The 18716-nt window shown below is 50.9% G+C and overlaps 1 protein-coding gene across 2 annotated transcripts in view; it reads left to right on the forward strand.

The window, feature by feature from the left end:
- The window catches only part of ABL1 (ABL proto-oncogene 1, non-receptor tyrosine kinase), a 118094-nt gene extending 100277 nt beyond the window's left edge, over positions 1–17817 (forward strand). For both annotated transcript variants that reach the window (XM_081066326.1, XM_081066327.1), the window contains exons 5-11: positions 4897–4981; positions 5550–5727; positions 7493–7677; positions 9844–9996; positions 11218–11307; positions 11707–11871; positions 14179–17817. In XM_081066326.1, the coding sequence (XP_080922452.1) occupies positions 4897–4981; positions 5550–5727; positions 7493–7677; positions 9844–9996; positions 11218–11307; positions 11707–11871; positions 14179–15881 (2559 nt within the window). In that variant the 3' untranslated portion in view covers positions 15882–17817. The remainder of the gene's footprint in view (positions 1–4896; positions 4982–5549; positions 5728–7492; positions 7678–9843; positions 9997–11217; positions 11308–11706; positions 11872–14178) is intronic.
- The last annotated feature ends 899 nt before the right edge of the window (positions 17818–18716 follow it).

The following is an 18716-nucleotide window of genomic DNA, read 5'->3' on the forward strand; positions in this document are numbered from 1 at the left end:
AATAATTTATCTTTCTGCCACACCACTCTGCACAAAACCCATCTCTATGATATGTTCCCCATTCGTCAGATAAGATTACTAGTACTAGTGTTTTGGACATTTATCTCCACTACAAAAGTTGAGAACTTTGAATTGGGTTCTAAACGGCAGTAATGGCTTACATTTACTGAGCTCTTACTACGTGCCTGGCAGAGTTCTGAGTGCCTTACTTATAGATCTCATTCAATCCTTACAACAGTCTTAAGAGAAGCATAAGAATATTAGCACCATTTCAAGGTTGAGAACACTGAAGCACAGGGAAGTTAAGTAACTGGCCTGGTGTCACACAGCTGGGAGAGGCAGAGCCAGGATTCAAACCCAGACATTCTGCTCCCAAGCCTTATTATTATTATTATTATTTATAATAATAAAGGTTCTTATTCTTCATATTTCCTGAAAAATACACATAAACCACAGTTACGTATCTTAAAAATCACTTCTTCCCCTCTCCGCTTCTCCCCCATTCACCCCCCTCAGAGTCTATAGCTGTGATCTACCTTGCTCTTCAAGACTCCTTGGGAAACCCTTGCAGCTCCAGCTCCGGCTCCGGCTTTCGTTTGCTCAGCGGTTCTCACCGAGCACCTCTTCACCTCTTGGTGCCAGGCCTCACTGGGCACCTGAGTCTCGGTCCCCTCCTGCCTCCCTGTCCTGCCTGTTTTGTATTGCTGGCCCCGCAAAGGGCAGTGCCAGCTCCTCCTTAGCCAGCAGGGGGAGCAAGGCCGTACTTTTAATGGCGACTCCATATTGACACTAGGCAGCATTGGGTCCACACCTTCAGGGCATAAGAGGGGAGAACAGGAAAAAAGGAGGTGCTAGGCTGACCCCTATGGATGGGGAACTGGAATTACAGCCAAAGCCCACTGATGGGGACCTGCTAGTTTGAATTTTGACAAGAGCTGTAGGTCAGAGGCTTAACTTTAGCCCTGTACTGTATGTGTTAACGGATGTGCCCAAGAGAAGCAACTGTCAAGAACCAGAAGCCCCAAGTTTCACATGAGCTATTCCAAGCGTTAGTTTGTGAGTCAGTTGTTTCCTATGAAACAGTTGTATGAGCAGTAGAATTAGCAAAGACCTGCTGTTAATCTAGTTGTGGCATTAAGAGTGAATCGTAAGCTGACACATTTACCATTAAAATAGTGGAAAATTATGTTGTTATAAAATGTTGTCTTAAATTGTACCTAATTCTTGACCGGTTTTCAACTGGGTGATGTACGCACAGTCTCCTCCACCCTTGACTTGTGTCCTTAGGAAATAGTCCGCGTGTGCATTACTTAGAATCACATGGCAGCATGCCGTAGACACTGGTCTGTAGCTTACTGTCCACTGACTGTACCCGCACAGCTGTTCCTTGTCAGTACACATAAGGTGGCCTTTTTTTTATGTTAATGTATGTCAGCATGTACTAGCCCTCCGTGGGCATTTGCGTCCTTCCCAGTACGTGGCTGTTACAGAAGTGCCGTAGGGATTCTCCTTGTTTGCACACATGGGACAGTGTCCTGCTGGGCCAGCGCTCAGAGGGTATCAGGGGCCGTGTGTGTTTGTCGTCTTCATCACACTCCCAAAGCCTCCCAAGGAGCTTGTACCTGTCTGCGCTCTGCCGCGAGTGTTGGGGGAGTGCCTGCTTCCCGTCCCTGCACTAACACAGTGTGCTTTGCTTTGGGGTTTATTTTTGTCATTTTCCCCCCAGGAAATTTATTGGCGAGCTCCAGAAACGAGCAGAGAAGGAAGGGTTCTGTGACAGCACTGACACTAGACCGGCCCACGCAGTGGCCATGTGACTACGCAGGGGAGGGGGGGTGCGCCAGGGAGAGGCCACCATTGCCATGTGGCACTTGCTATTACACTGGGTTCTCTTCTGGCTGTGCAGCGAGACCCAGCTGCCGTGTTTGGGGACCAGAGTTCTGGGGGCTCCTCTGTGAGGTGGTTTCTCATATACTTTTTGCTTGAGCTTCAGGTCCCACATCTGGCTTGTGAACCACCTTCCTCAGTCAAGCTCAGAAACTCTGCCCCCTCTCTCCAGGGTGTTTTTAAACATGTCGGACCTTGGTCTACCTGATGGGTGAAGGGTGGTACTTCACTGATTGTAACCTTGCTCACCTCGCATTTGGGTAAGAACCAGAAAAGTGGAAACTAGGCGGGAGCTCAGATCCAGGGACATGTGTCCTTGCTGAGAGGGAGGCAGCGAGAGCACTGAAAGCTATACAGTGACAGCGGGATGCAGAGCCATTTTAAAAAACAGTGCTTGTTTTATGCTGTTGAATACCTGCTGTTGGGGGTGAAGCCAGTGAGCAAATGGGATGAAGCTGGTTAGAGCAAATTTGTGAGATACTGAGTCTAAGAGAGTATATCTGTGAGAAGGACCGAAACACAGTGTTAAACACCAGCCTGTCTGTCATACAGGCAGACTATTCCGTCTGCTTCTCGGGAGTCAAGGCCACCTGTCTTAAGAGTAACAGCGAGTTGCACTGATGGAATGCTGACCGTGGTCTGAGAACTGCACTTAGCACTCTGTGTGTGAGGCAGATACTGCTCTTCTTTGTCTTGTGGATGAGAAAGCAGAAGTTCAGAGGTACCCTACCCTGTCTGGGATCTGTCCTGTAAGTAAGTTGGTTCCACAGCGGCAGAGCTCGGTCGGCGTAGCTCATAAGCCGTCCTCAACCTCTGCTGTACCAGCCGAGACGTTCACCCGCCTCTGGCTCAGTGACTCTGGTCACTGAGCTCGGTCCTCCCTGAGACAAGGCTGGACTTCACAGCTTTTACTCAAAGTTTGCCTTCACCCTGATTAATCTGAATTAGTTTTGTTTTACTACGTAAATAGAATTCTCTTCAAAAAACTGATGGAAAGTTTTTAAATGAAAGTAAAGGCATGTAACAGGATGGTAGCATTTGGGATATTTACAGTTTAACACAACTACAAATGTAGTAAGCAGTTCGTATTTTAAATAATAAGTTGAACCAGGTTTGATTCCAGCAGGGGGAGACAGGTTCATTCACACTGGTTGTCCTGAAAGAAAGAAAGAAACAGGGAGTTATTTATACTGTCACATGTGTGTGTGTGAATGAATGAGTGAAAAAGACAGAAAGAGAAGACGGATGCCTTGGAAAACTGTATTGTTCTTTTCACATGTCCAAGCTTCTCAAGATCTAGAGTATGGTTCTTTTAGAGAAGTGTCAGTGGCTATAAGACAGATGATATTTCTGAAATGACATCACTGTGCGTAGTTTGTATGGTGCTCTAAAAAAAAAAGAAAAACTCCACTTGTCTAGAAAGCTTCGTTGGAGTGCTAGTTTTTGAACATGTGATTGGCGAAGCCGGGTTCTGGAAGCCCGTCCTTACGTGTGCAGCATGGACTCCCCCGATTCTGGCAGGCCTGTGACATTAGCGTGTCCCCCTGGTAAATCAGAGCACTGCACGCCCAGAATGGCACGGCCGGCTGAGCATGTTACGGAGCAGAGAGGACTCGGAAGGACTAAGCAGCCAATGGCGTGGCGGCCGCAGCAGGGCGGCCTTTCCCCCGTTCAGCCTGACACACAGGCTACCGACGAGGTTTAATTGACATTAAGAGCCGCTCGCCATTTTTAAAGAGCAGTAAATTGTTCCTGAGCTTCGTCTCTCAGAGCCCTAAGCAAAGGCTGACACGGAACTCGTTGGTCATGCTTGGCTTGTAAACATGATTGACCAAAGCAGGAAAGCGCTCAGTGAAGGTTGACTTGTCCTCTGGAAGTCTTCCCTCAGTTCCGTGGCCAGCAGCGAATGCGGCAATCGTGGGGAGCTGTGCCATAAGCACATCTTAGAGCCTCGTCTCCCCGAGGGGCAGGTCCCACATTTCAATAAACTCGATAAAGCTTTCCTCTTGGGGGAGGCTAGTTTTCAAGACGTTCACTCCCCATCTCCCATACAGTCTTTCTCTTCAGACAATTCAAACTCCCTGTGGAAACTTGAAGGCTGGGCTCTTGCCTCCCTGGTGGGCCTTTGTAGCCAGGTTCTCACAGCACACAGACCATGCCATTTACCGCCACCCGCTTCCTGTTTGGAGGGTCAGTTCAGGGGACAGTGGTCCTTTAAGTGAAAAAGAGGTTTACCCGATGTAAGTCCCAGCAGTTCTCTTGGATCACCGCGCCGGCCAGGCGACCCAGCACTCCGGACGGGGGCCAGGACTGGATGCACACGAGGACGTGTAGAAATGCCACCACCTCCGCTCTGGCGTCTCGCTGCGAGCTGGCTACTGACGGTCCTTGTGACTCGTGTTAGGGGAGCTGCTGGTGACAATGGTTTTAGAATCGGATAATCGACGTGACAGTGGTGACGGCTTCATTACGAGCCCCATGGCACCGTGTTCAGCTTTTGCACGTTCTGTTTCTGCCATATTTTGAGGCATCGTTCTAATTTGGTAGTACAGTACGTTTTTGTGTCACCAGGGTCTCTTCCCTTAAATTGGGTACATTTCAGATTCTTCAAATGATTGTTTTGTTTCATGTCATGCATTTTAAGACCCCTTGGAAAGCAGCCGTTCCTGAGGGAGATTGTGGTTGTGCCTGCACACGTGTCCCCCAACCCCACAAACTCCACAGGCGATGGAACAAACACAGTCTGCATAGCAGCTGCCAGCAGCCCGCACCCACATACAGGCCACCCTTGCTGTATTGCCCTGGGTGAGAATTCAGAAGTTCAACACCTAAGGGTTTGAAAACTCATCGCACCACTGAGGCGACGATCGGCTGCCATGGAACCCGCCCAGAGTGGTGTGGCGGCCGAAACGGGGGGCCAGGATGCTCGTTCAGCGAAGCCCCAGTTTGTATTAACCATTCACGCCGTGCACCTTGCTGAAATAATTTCACGACCTTTTTCTCCTGCAGGAGGACACCATGGAGGTGGAAGAGTTTTTGAAGGAAGCTGCAGTCATGAAAGAGATCAAGCACCCTAACCTAGTACAGTTACTTGGTGAGTGCGCGGAGCTCTGAAGGGGGGGCCTTTTCATTAAACCCGCTGGGGTGCTCGAGGTGCTGTCAAAGAGGAGATGACTGCCTCGCTACATGAATGCTTCTGATTTGGACATCTGTTCTCTACTAACATGCAACCCTCGGTAAAGGAGGTGTGTGTGTGTGAATTTTATTACTTTAATACCTACAAGCATCAAATGCAAATCTCAAATTGACTTCTGAAACTTAAGAATTTTCACGAGTTCCTTCATTGAAGTAATTCTGGAAGTAGACGGAGCCATCAGACATAAGCCCCTGGGGTAAACGAACAGTGATTTAGGCCGTTTGATGTGTGCCTGGCCTTTGCTTCTGAACTCGGTGGCAGCCTCTTCCTGTTTAAGTTCATTGGTTTGAGAGGAAGAAAAGAGCGGGACATGTCCCCCCACCCCCCGAAACATCATCTCAAGTCACAGGTGCTTGGAACCGTCTTAGCACTGAGTCCAGGGCTTGGGGGCAGAGTCAGCTCCATTTCAGAAGCCTTTTCCTTGAGTACCAGTCCCTTCTGATGTCTGTGCTGTGTCCGTTGGCAGGGGTCTGCACCCGGGAGCCCCCGTTCTATATAATCACTGAGTTCATGACGTATGGGAACCTGCTGGACTACCTGCGCGAGTGTAACCGGCAGGAGGTGACCGCTGTGGTGCTGCTGTACATGGCCACGCAGATCTCGTCAGCCATGGAGTATCTGGAGAAGAAAAACTTCATCCACAGGTAGGAGCCTGCCGAGGCCGCCTCCCCACAGGGCCCTGGCACCCTGCTGTAAAAGGCGCCACCTTGAGGGGTCACCGCTTGGCCTCTCCCTTCAGTGCTGGCAACATGTTAGACCTTGGGACAAGAGCAGCACTGGGTTCCCACGTGGCCAGCTCTGGGTGTGTGTCTACAGCCCAGTTCAGCCAGGCCTAGACTCTAGACACGGAGTAGGTAATCCTGGGGGAGAAATGGTCCGCTTCGGAACCATTCTGGACTAAGTGGCGTACGCAGTGTTTCATACAAGGCGTCGAGTGCTCCTTGTTCCGCTGAGCCCGGCCGGCGGGCGCCGTAGTGACCTCTTCCCCGGAGCGGGTGGTCCTGCCCTGACACACGGCAAGAGCAGCCAATGCGTGGGTTTCGGTTTTGTGCTGCATGTTTTTTTTCTCCCTTCTCTTTATTATCATTTCATTCTCCACTTAACTTGCTGTCACCGGGCTCAGCGATGTTTCCACAATTGGCAGAATTGTGTAGATGCGGCTCTAAGTGAAGCGTCTTTGCTGTTTCAAAGCCCAGAGTGTTGTGACCTTCAGGTGCGCCACAATTATCCTGGTCTTCACATTCTTTGCTGGTGGAAATGGCTTCCTAGCAGAGTGACAGCCTGACTAGGGCAGAGCCTGTGGGCTTTGCCGGAGTCATTCATACAAGACATTCTCTGTGCCACCACTGTGACCTTTCCTGTCCAATTAGCTCGACTATGAAACCTGTACATGAGATTCCATAGTGGGGAATAAGAGGAGCACGTGTGAGATGCTGGCGGTTCCTTGTCAGACAGATTCTCTGTGCTCCATGGGAGCCCGGTTCAGGCGCTCCTGTCACTCAGGAGAGCGAACCCTGTGAGGCTGCAAATTGAGATTTCTTGACTTCCCGTTTGCCTCGCATGTCTAGGTCCATTCCCTCTTCATCCGGGCAAACTCTGAATGCTTTACCAAAATCCTGTTAGGCACAACTCTTCTGTGTTTAATTTCTCTCTGATTGCTGATGCTCGAGCTGTCGTATGCAGCCATCGCCTTAGCTGCTGCCTTTTCTCAGTCCTCGGTTCCTGTTTGCCTTGTGAGTTCACGGTTAACGTTCATGAACCAAAGATTAGACTCCTACCTCCCTGGGAGAATCAGGAGGCGAGAGAAGCTAATTAGACAGGAGCAAATTCTTAGGATACATTTGGATAAGCATCAGGAAGAAAGAGGAAAGTAGGAAACACAGTTTAGGTAAAGAATGCCATGGTCTTTGTTACCAAGTCTGGAGAGGACAAGTGGAGATTCTCTTGGCTGTAAGTTGCCCACGGTCGAGGACTGGCCTATACGTTCGTTCCTGGTTCCTGTGTAGAGTAGCAATAACCAACAGACACTTAGATGACACTATTCTCCGGGCATCAGTTGAAGCACTTTACATATTAATTACCACTCACAACAACCTTAAGAAGTAGGCGCGGTTATTCTCATCTTCATTTTACGGATAACATAACTGCATCTCAGGGGAATTAACTTGCTCCAGGTCACAGGGCCGGGGTGCCGGCTCCCAGGGCCACCTCTGCTGCCTCTCAGCGCGCTGGCAGCCCAGGTAGGTGCTGAAGGATGGGCGCTGCTCCCCGGTGAGGAGTTAACATCAGTTTCCGGGGAACTAGGCTCCCTTTCCATTGTCAGTATTGTACCTTTCCCCAGCAGTGGTGGGTTCGCAAAGCCAGAAAGCTAACCAGGAACGCTTATGGTTGGACTTTTTCCTTTCCCAGAGATCTTGCTGCCCGAAACTGCCTGGTAGGGGAAAACCACTTGGTGAAGGTGGCTGATTTCGGCCTGAGCAGGTTAATGACGGGGGACACTTACACAGCCCACGCTGGGGCCAAATTCCCCATCAAGTGGACTGCACCCGAAAGCCTGGCGTACAACAAGTTCTCCATCAAGTCCGACGTCTGGGGTAAGGGCTGCTGCTCTGGCCTGTCTGCTGGCCCAGCGTTGGACCCCCTTTCACCGTTTTCCTGTCTCTCCTTGCTTTCTACTGCATCTTTCATTCTTTTATTTTTCATTACTTAATTCTTTTTTGTTTCTCTTTTGTTTAAATATCTTTTCTCCCCTGTTTTCTCTGTTGTTTTTTTTTTCACACTTACCGTCTTTGTCTTCATTCTCAGTGTGCTGCTTGGGTTTGCGGGGGCAGCTGGCCGACCCTGCAGGCACCCAGAGGCTTCCTCTAATGCACCAAGTGCTGTGTAGTTTGGTTTGGGCTTTAATAGGGCTCTGAAGCTTCATGTGACCGTTTTTCATTTTTACTTTTTTAAAGAACTTTTTATTATGGCAAATTTTAAGTGTATATATACTAAGGAAGATAGTTGCCTGCCGAGCTTCATGCACCCACCACCCAGCTTTCCTGGTCATCGCGTCTTGGTGCCCTTGTACCCTCTGTGCCCCGCTCCCTCCCCTGACACTTATTTTGAAGCAAATCCCAGACATCATACTATTTCGTCCATAACTATTACAGTGTGAGTGTCTTAAAGATGGCGTTTTTAATTCTCATAACCACATTGCCCCTCCTCCTAAAATGGACAGTAATTTGTGAATATTATCAACTATTTCAGTGTGAGTGTCTTAAAGATGGCGTTTTTAATTCTATTAACCACATTGCCCCTCCTCCCAAAATGGACAGTAATTTGTGAATATTATCAACTATCCAGTTAGTGTTCAAATTTCCAATTGAATCAGAAAAGTCGTACTTTTATTTTACAGTCTGTTTGAATTGAGATCCAAATATGGTGTACACAATGTGATAAGTTATGTCCCTTAAGACTCCTCTAATCTGTAACTTCCCTCTCCATCTCTTTATTTCCCTCGCTGCTTATTTGTTGAACAAATCTTGTCATTTGTCCTTTAAAGTTTCCCACATTTTGGATGCTCATTGTATCCCCGTGGTGTGATTTACTATGTTCCTCTCTCGTAAGTATCTCAAGTAAATGGGTAGTTGGATCTAGACACCTTAATCATATTCAGGTTTGACTTTTTTCCCTTTTAGTTAAGAGTTCTTCATAGGCGGTGATGTGCTTTTTCATCAATAGGTACATAATGCCTGATTTTCTCTCTGTTTTTAAATAACTTTAACAGCTATTGATACCCAGCACCTAGATCCACTAATTTCTTAGGCATTGCCAAATGGTAGTTCTCTAATTTTGTCATTTCTTATTCATCGATTGGCTTAATACTTCTATAAGAAGAAACTTTACCTGACCTACTGTTTGGTTATTCAGGGGTACAGTTCATACAGGAAAGGCAGAATAAGTGTTTGCTTTCTTGCCATTATTTACCAGTTTTCACAATGAGTTGGTTTCTTAATACCTTCCAATGATGACCAGTTAGATTTTTGGTGGTGTTTTTTTTTTGTGTGTGTGATACTGTCATGAATGCTCATATATATAATGTGTTTAAATATATTTGATGTGCTTTAATTTACGGTAGATGTTTTCCTTATTGATATTTGTCTCATCTTTGACCAGTGGGAACTTCACGTTGCTCCTGGTTTTTTGGACAGGACCCCTGTAGTCTTCGAAAGCATCTGTGCTGTCCCCCTGCCCTAGACCTGAACCACCCATTTCTCCAGGAGCCCTGCTTCCTTTAATGGGGCCTGGAGTTTCAAGGCTCTACTCTGGGCCTTCAAAACTTTCAAAGATTTCATAAAATTTTAATGAAATGTTTCGAGTTGGGAGGGGATTAGAGATAATCTCCTACGCCCAGGAAGGAGAAGTGGCCTGTCTGAGGCACAGAGCCAGTTGGTCACAGAGCTGGGAGTAGAAATGGCCTCCTAACTTCCAGCCTTAGATTCCCCATCACATGTCCCAGCAAGACGGTCATATTCCCTGAGAGATCTGGATGGGCTGATCCGCCCAGTCCTCTTCTCTTCCAGCTCCTTCTAGCCTGTGGCTGTGAGCACATTGAAGGTGGCGTTCTGTCCTGGGCTGTCGGTAATTAAGAGCCTGGTAAAATGTCAGTGCCTGGCCTGCTTCTGAGGGTGTGACTTCTGATACCTGCCACACAGGTAACCAATTGTAAATGCATAGTTCACACGTTTTGAATAACCTTTCTTTCTTTGTTCTTTTAGCATTTGGAGTGTTGCTTTGGGAAATTGCTACCTACGGCATGTCACCTTACCCGGGAATTGACCTGTCCCAGGTGTATGAGCTGCTAGAGAAAGACTACCGCATGGAGCGTCCGGAAGGCTGCCCGGAGAAGGTCTACGAACTCATGCGAGCATGTGAGCTTCCCCCGCCAGTTCTAAGTTATACGTGGGCTTTGTAAGACACGCCACTGCAGGAGTATGGACGTAAAGTAGGACACTGAAGTATTGCATTTCCCCTCTTCATTCCCAGTCTTCAGAGCAACAAATGGAACAGTTTGGTACCTATTTTCCAGACTTTTTTCAGTGTTTCTATACATCTTATTTATACAAATATTTACGTGTGAGGGTTTTTTGGTTTGTTTTTTAATGCAAAATTGGAATTGATGGATACCAAACTTGGATTTCTTATTAATAAATACAAATTCCTTGGATTTCTTAATAAATGCAAACATTCTGCTGTAGTAGGGAAAAACTCCAGGGGACGTTTATCTCGTTGGTTTTATTACACATATGAAACCAAACCTGCAACTGTTTTTGCACTTAGCAGTGTAACAGGCGTATCTTTCCATGTCCATAATTCAAAGAAATCTCTACCTCTACTTATCTCCCGCTCACTCCACCCCCCCTTATTTTTGTCTAGTTATTTAGCATCCCATTAAATGGTTTATTCATTCATCCAGTCCTTTTTTGATGAACATCTGGTGGTTTTACACGTTTGTTTGGGTTTTGCCATTAATAAGCAAGGCAGGAATAAGCACCCTCATACGTACATATACCTCTGTGCATTGTGTTGATATTCCTAGAAGTTGAACTGTTGGCTCAAAAGGCTGTGTGCATCTTAAATTTTGATCAATTTTACCAACTTGTTCTCCTGAAAAGGTTGCACCAGTTTATACTTCCACCGCAAGTGTGAGTGACTTGTCCTCACCAACACTGGGCTCCATCCGTCCTCAGTCCTCGTCTTAATCTTGTTTTGATTCGTGTTTCTTTACTGATGAGGATTTTGGCCTTTGATAACCATGAAGTAAGGGTCAGGTAGAAGACGAGCTATTTGGCTTAGTAATTTTCTGCACTTGCTAGAGTTGGGTTGGGTAAAATATATTTGTAAATGCAGTCTGGCTGTCAGCGTCTCTGGGGTTTTACAGTCTACATTCCTGCCACTATCTAAAGTCTTTTCAAATTTTTAATGTCTATAATAGGACGCAGTGGCATTCATCACTTTAGCTTGTCACAACAAAAGATGGGTAGCAGGAATGGAGTGCTTCTTTCGTTTCTCGACTTTTCCTTGAGAACTGCTAGCCCCACGCTTGTTAGCCAGGCTTCATAGAGGGTCTGACTCAGGTCTCACCTGTCCAGGTTGGCAGTGGAATCCCTCTGACCGGCCCTCCTTTGCTGAAATCCACCAAGCCTTTGAAACTATGTTCCAGGAATCCAGCATATCAGATGGTAAAGTGCCCAGCCTTGGGGTGCCTGCAGTGGGGTGAAAGGTTGGGGTAGGAGGGACGGCTGTGTGGGATTCCAGCTCTGGTCCTTTGGTTCACTTCTGGGTGGAAGTGCGCGGGCCAGCAACTTACCTGAGACCAAAAAGCTGGGCAGAGGTGTTGAGTGTGGAGCTCTCTGTCTTTTATAGCCATGCAGAATTCTGAAAACTACCAAGTGCTGTTTCTTCAGCATTTGTATCTCTTGTCTGTAACTGTGTAGGTGACTACTGTCACTTTTTCTTTTAAAAAGAAAAAGGAAACCAACATACCAATATGACAGCATTACTGATGATTGCTCCTTTTTGTGTTGTTTTCTTTTTGTGTCTTTTTGTTTTCTTTTTGTGTGTGTGTATGTGGTTCTTAGAAGTGGAAAAGGAACTGGGGAAAAAAGGCATGCGAGGGGTTGCAAGCACTCTGCTGCAGGCCCCAGAGCTGCCCACCAAGACAAGAACCTCCAGGAGAGCCATGGAACACAAAGACCCCACCGACGTGCCCGAGACACCCCACTCCAAGGGCCCGGGAGAACCTGGTATGTCCCCACCCCACCCCCACCGCAGGCTCAGGGTCAGTGCCCTTAGGGCCAGGGTGGCAGACGGGGAGCAGTGCGCGCAGCCTGCACAGAAGGGCAGGCAAACTCCCATTAGTTGTCCAGCGGTGGAGAAGGTTCTTCTCTCCCTACAGCATCCCACCCTCCCTCTGGGAATCGTTAGGGGCCATTGGCTTCGGCAGGTAGTTCAGTCTGATGGGCAGAGATGCTTCTGAAACCCACTGAGAAGGAGCCCACCTTTTCACGTGTCACCACAGCGCTGTGGTTGGTGCTCATGCAGGGCACACACAGCAGCAGTGAGTACTGAATCAGGCGGAGAGCAGCTTGTTGTGGAAGCACTGCCAGGAGCAGCTCTCCGGGACTGATGGGACCAGGTGACACCTGTGGCCCAGAGCTGCTGTCCTCTGTGGTCTTTGCGAAGAGCAAGGCAGAGGGGGGTGGTTCGGGAGGGGTCTCATGATGTGGTCAGGAATCGTATTGGCAAGCACTGGTCTGGTGCTCCCAGTGTGCCAGGCTGTACTCGGAATTAGGCGCTGTGATGGAGCAGTGGTCCCCCGTCCCCCAGAAGCCCAGAAGTCTGGGTTCTGCTGCAGACCGGCTGAGGTGGGCCGGCATCTGGTTTGTAGGGGCTCTTGGGGGAAGTTCTGACTGACTACAGCCTGAGTGGGAAGGGACAGGACGAAGCGGGAATTAGGGATGTTTAACCACAGCAGGATCTGGAGCCACAATCCCCAAGTTTTCATCATATACTCGTATTAATAAGAAAAAAGTTGAATGTGCAACCTAATATATATCGGGGGTGCCAAAAAAATATACAAGCGGACTCTTTGGTCAACGTTGCTCAAGCAGTAGTTTGCCGTAATCAGAAGTGTCTGGACGCTGATGGTAACCACTTTGAGCACCTCTTGTCATTGCAGAAGTCAAACGTGACTTGTATTCATCTTTTGTTATTGGTATATATTGAGTATTACAGTTTGAAGAGTTTTTCCTTAAAATGTGTATACTTTTTTTGGCTCCCTCTATATCGTATATATATGTACTACTGCCCAAATATACTAAGTGTATTATAAAATAAACCAAAAATATATACTTAAAAGGTTTACATAAGAAATGTCTTTAAATGACAATCCTTTCTTTCCACACCCCTCTGGGTCACCTCACTGGAGAGGCCATGGCACATAAACTACCCAGAACCTTAGACCCTCCGTCCTTCTCTTAGGTGTCGTGATTCAGGTAGTTGAACAGTGGAGAGGAGGAGAAGCCACTACAGAAACTTCGGGCTTATTCAAAGGCCAGTGACGAGCAGTCATGTGCGTGTGTGCCCATCAGTATTCACCCAGGGGGTGTTTGGTTCTAATCTCGAGGTGACCCGAGGTGTCAGCTAGCTGACCGGCGCTGAGATAGAGCTGTGCACGATTCGTTACAATTTTACCTTCTTCCTCTGGCTTAAATTGTGGGGCAGTCCCTGCCTTCCCTGAGTCAGATGTCCTGCGTGCCACTTGATATTTTAATAAATGCCCCCTGTACTTCTGCTCTGAGTTACAAGGTGTGACAGAAAACCTCCCCTCTTTTTGCAGCTGGCCCCTGAGGGAGAGGTCTGTCATTCACTAGCTGGGAGCTTGGCAACACCAGAAAGATTTCTTAGAGCTATTACTCATATTTAATGATTTAAAAACTGGAAAAGGTCACTCCTTGTTTCCTAAGCATAATGGCCCAGTGTCACTGCACTCTGTGGGATGTGTCCTGTTCCCTCCAGGTCACACCTTGTAGAAACCACCAGTTGGCTTGTCTGAGAGACTATGAGCCTTTTGCTCAGCCTTGTCATAGTTTTCACTTACCAGATAGTGAGGGGACTCTGCAGATATAAAAGAAACCAGTGCATGGGGTGGGGGAGACAGGCACGTCCCAGCTTTTTGTTCTGCTGTCTTCAAGGAGAGAGACCTAAGCTCTTCCTAATAAGAATACTAACAATGACAGCAGTTACTGAGAAATTCTGTTCCAAGAGCTGTGACAGATGGACGCCCCACGTTCATTGTTGTGTTATAGTCTCCCAACAATGCTATGGCTTGGTTTTATTATTCTCCACTTTATTGCCGAGAAAGCTGAGGATGAATGAAAGGAAGTAACTTGCCCAGGACTCAGGTGAACAGCAGAGCTGGCAGTCACGGCAGGGCTTTCAGAGCCCACACCTGGGGCCGCTCCGCAGAGAGTGGACGGCCAGCCCGAGGTTTCCCGCCTGCTCGGGAGCCCTTGGTCTGCACTGGTTAAACCCTTCCCACTGTGTTTCAGATCCTCTGGACCATGAGCCTGCTGTGTCTCCTTTGCTCCCTCGAAAAGAGCGAGGTCCCCAGGATGGTGGCCTTAATGAAGATGAACGCCTTCTTCCCAAAGACAAAAAGACCAACTTGTTTAGCGCCTTGATCAAGAAGAAGAAGAAAACGGCTCCAACGCCTCCCAAACGCAGCAGCTCCTTCCGGGAGATGGACGGCCAGCCAGAGCGGAAGGCGGCGGGAGAGGAAGAGGGCCGCGAAATCAGCAATGGGGCGCTGGCCCTGGCATCCTCGGACACAGCCGAGCCAGCCAAGTCCCCAAAGCCCAGCAGCGGGGCTGGCGTCCCCAACGGAGCCTTCCGGGAGCCCGGGGCTGCGGGCTTCCGGTCTCCCCACCTGTGGAAAAAGTCCAGCACGCTGACCAGCAGCCGATTAGCAGCCGGCGAAGAGGAGAGTGGCGGCAGCTCCAGCAAGCGCTTCCTGAGGTCCTGCTCTGCATCCTGCGTGCCCCACGGGGCCAAGGACACGGAGTGGAAGTCAGTCACGCTGCCGCGGGACCTGCAGTCCACGGGGAGGCAGTTTGACTCGTCCACCTTCGGAGGGCACAGGACTGAGAAGCCGGCTCTGCCGCGGAAGCGCGCGAGTGAGAACAGGTGTGATCAGGTGACCAGGGGCACGGTGACGCCGCCGCCCCGGCTGGTGAAGAAGACGGAGGAGGCGGCTGATGACGTCTTCAAGGACGCGGCCGAGTCCAGCCCGGGCTCCAGCCCACCCAGCCTGACGCCCAAGCTCGGCCGGAGGCAGGGTATGGGCGCTGCCTGCGCTGCTCTGCCCCACAAGGAGGAGGCCGGGAAGGGCGGCGCCGCGGGGACGGCGGAGGCGGCACCGCACAGCGGCAGGCCCGGGGGCACTGGGGGCCCGGGCAAGGGGCCTGCGGAGGAGTGCAGGCTCAGGCGGCACAAGGCCCCCTGCGAGTCCCCGGGCAGAGACAAGGGGAAGCTGGCCAGGCTCAAACCTGCCCCCCCGCCCCCCCCAGCAGCGCCCACCGGGAAGGCGGGGAAGCCGAGTCAGAGCCCGAGCCAGGAAGCAGCCGGGGAGGCCGGCGCCAGCGGGAAGGCGAAACCCCTGCCTGTGGGGCTGGATGCTGCCAGCAGTGACGCCGCCAAGCCCAGCCAGCCGGGAGACGGCGTCAAGAAGCCCGTGCTCCCGGCCATGCCAAAGCCACAGTCGTCCGCCAAGCCGGCGGGGACCCCGACCAGCCCGGCGCCCACGCCCTGCACGCTGCCGTCGGCATGCTCCGCCCTGGCAGGGGACCCGCCATCCTCCACCGCCTTCATCCCTCTCATATCCACCCGCGTGTCTCTTCGGAAAACCCGCCAGCCCCCGGAGCGCATCGCCAGCGGCACGGTCACCAAGGGCGTGGTCCTGGATGGCACCGAGGCCCTGTGCCTGGCCATCTCCAAGAACTCTGAGCAGATGGCCAGCCACAGCGCCGTGCTGGAAGCCGGCAAAAATCTCTACACGTTCTGCGTGAGCTACGTGGACTCCATCCAGCAAATGAGGAACAAATTCGCCTTCCGCGAGGCCATCAACAAACTGGAGAATAATCTCCGGGAGCTTCAGATCTGCCCGGCAACAGCGGCAAGTGGCCCAGCGGCCACTCAGGACTTCAGCAAACTCCTCAGCTCCGTGAAAGAGATCAGTGACATCGTACAGAGGTAGCAGAAGCCGGGCGTCAGGCCAGCCGCAGCCACTTGCCGTGCCCCAGACGGTGGCTGACACGGGACCAGTGAGCTGGGACCTAGGCCCCGGAGCTCAGGGCCGCGGGGAGTACAGCCCTACTACCTGTGCTGTGCACCAGCTGTCCTGCACTTTCCTCTCCTCAGCCAGGCTCCCGGAGCTGCCGCTGTCCCCAGCTCTGTCTGTGGTGTCCCCACTCGGGGGACTGCATTCGGCGCGCTAGCCTCCTCCCCACAGAGTGCTTCAAGACTGAGCTCTTCCGGCCAGCCGGGAAGGCGGTGAGCATTTCCTTTGCATTTGTCTTTCTGGAGGATTTCCTCTGGCTATTCCTCCTTCTCCATTTTCCCTAAGAACGAGTGCCCTGAACGGGAGCTGTGTCACCAAGGCCTTGGGAACTGTCACACTCACTCACCCAGTGGAGGGAGCCTGTGCCCTCGTCCTCCTCCTGCCACCTGTCCTTAAGCCACGTTTCCAGAACTATCCTGGGAAGCTCTGCCAGCGGGTCCCTCTGCGCTCCACTGCTGCCGGGGGCTGGTGCCCTCACCATTTCCTCATGTGAAGGACAGCTCTTGAGCTGGGGGGTAAAACGGGGTGCTATCACCAGCCAGCCTCTGGGTCTCACATCAGGTGGGGAAGCTGAAGAGGCCCATGACGTAGGAGAAGATCCTGTCACCCATTCTCTGCATGTCCTCAGAGCCCGGTTGCTTGCTCTCTCGTGACATGCACTGCTCATCCTGGATAGAAAGCTTGAGTCTTAAGAGTAGCAGGGTCGCTGTCCAGCATATGGGGGCAGGGGAGGCGGGAGGGGGTGCTTGTTGGGTGAATCGCTGGTCCCAGACCGTGCTGGGCCCAGGCAGGTCTGCCCTGGGCCCAGGGTTCCCTTACTTTTGAATTTCCAGGTGCCCTGAAAAGACGCTGTCTGATTTCTGACTGATCTCCCCCTCCCTTGTACTCCTCTAAGACAAAGCAGATTCTTGCAGGGCTCTTTCTTGTGTGACAGCCAGTCTTCGGTTTTCTGGAGTTCTTGAAGCATTTCAAAGCTCTGCCCTCAGCACAGCTGCCTGCAATACAGACATTGGGCCCCAGCGTGCAAGCAGTCGGAAAGGACTGGGGGCACCAAAGCCCCATCCGGTGTTGGCTGCACCCCAGTGCGCAGACGTCTTCCCGAATCGCCACCCCCAACCCTTAGCCTAATGTTTGTGTTGGGCTCACCAAGGATGAAGAAAACCACAAACAAAGTGAAACCCCAGACAAGAGCCGTCTCCCCTGGGCTGCCCAGGACCAGGCTCGTTGGGCGGGAACCCAAGTCTCCTTGACCTTGACCTAGAGCAGCTACTGAAGAGTGGGCAGGCACCTGCCTGGGCCTTCCTCCAGGCCTGGAAACAACCTTGGAGAAACCAGGACAGAACCGCCTTCTGCTCCCTACACCTTCTCATGGCCGTGACCTCACCCAGGCCCCACTTTTACGCTCATCACCTAAACTTGTATTTCATTTCTCGGGTAGAGATGGTTTCCTCTGGACCATTTTACGCTGTTCTCACAGCGTGTCACCTCTTTGCCCCACCCCAGACTGCTGTGTTACACAGACTGAGGGAGGTGCTAGAACACCGCCAGTGGCCTTGCAGACCAAGCAGACAAACTCCCCACCCCCAGGTTCCCCGCCTCCTGTTTCTGTGAGGTACTGGTCTCTTTTGTTTTTCACATGATTGCCACTATATTTTGCATTTATACCTTGGTATTACACTCTTGTAGACTTGCTCTTTTATAAATGATGTGTAAATAGTCTTCCACTACCTGCCCTTCTCGAATGCCTATGGTGTCTTCTTTTTTCTGGTCCAGTACATTTTGTTTCTGTATATGACTCTGTTCTTTGAATCCACATCTCTCCTCTGTAGTATTTTTTAAATAAATGTTTACAACATTAGGACTTGGGTGAGTTGCTTTAACCCCGTTAAAGCCGTGGCGTGTGTAGCGAGAGAGTCCTTGTTTTCCTGAAGGGGCTGCAGGTTCCGAGTTGGGTTTGACAGAACAACAATGGCAGGAGGGCGGCAGCATTCTGTGTCATCGTCAGCCCTTCTTGGGCAGTGTGCGGCCCTCGTCCCAAGCCCTTCCTGTGCCTTTGACACTTACATGCCAGCAGCCTGGCTCTTGTCAGCGGCACTGAGGGTGGGCTGTGCCACCGTCCGTCCGGGCCACGCCTGTCTGACTGGCGTGGGAAAGGAAGACCAGCCCAAGAGCTGTGCCAGCTGTCAGGTCATTGAAATGGGGGCAGGGGACGTCATGGCCCGATTCCTCACTGGCCTGGGAGAGTTAATCCCTCCACTAGTTCTCTTTTTCTCTCTCTGCCTTTGATCACGTCCTGCCCCTGCCCTCAGCCCCCGAAGTGCCCCTCACGTGTTTGACACGCCGGGTCCCTCATTCCTTTGTGGACAAGGAGCAGGGTGTACCGGCCTGCGAGGGGATGGAAATGTCGGGGCCCTGCCTCGGCCTCCCCCAGCCCCCCAGCAAGGGACCGTGGTTGGGGGCGGTACTGCTGTTTTCTCATCTTGGTTTGCATTTGACAGCAGCTGACAGCTTGAGACGAGGAAGTCAGGGAAGGAAGGAGCGCCTTCGGGTAATGATACTTATTAAGCAGCAGACTTGTCAGAGCGTACGGATCCTGCTCACCAAAGCATAGTAAGGAGCACGGTTCAGCGAAACCTCTTTACCGGACACCTCGGGAGCGAGACGTGCGGCCCGCCAGGTGACGGCAGTGCGGACGCTACCTGGGACGCGGCTGCTCAGACAGCGGCCCCGAGCGGCCCCGAGCAGCACCAG

This window comes from Rhinolophus hipposideros (assembly GCF_964194185.1).
Source record: "Rhinolophus hipposideros genome assembly, chromosome: 11".
Taxonomy (NCBI): Eukaryota; Metazoa; Chordata; class Mammalia; order Chiroptera; family Rhinolophidae; genus Rhinolophus; species Rhinolophus hipposideros.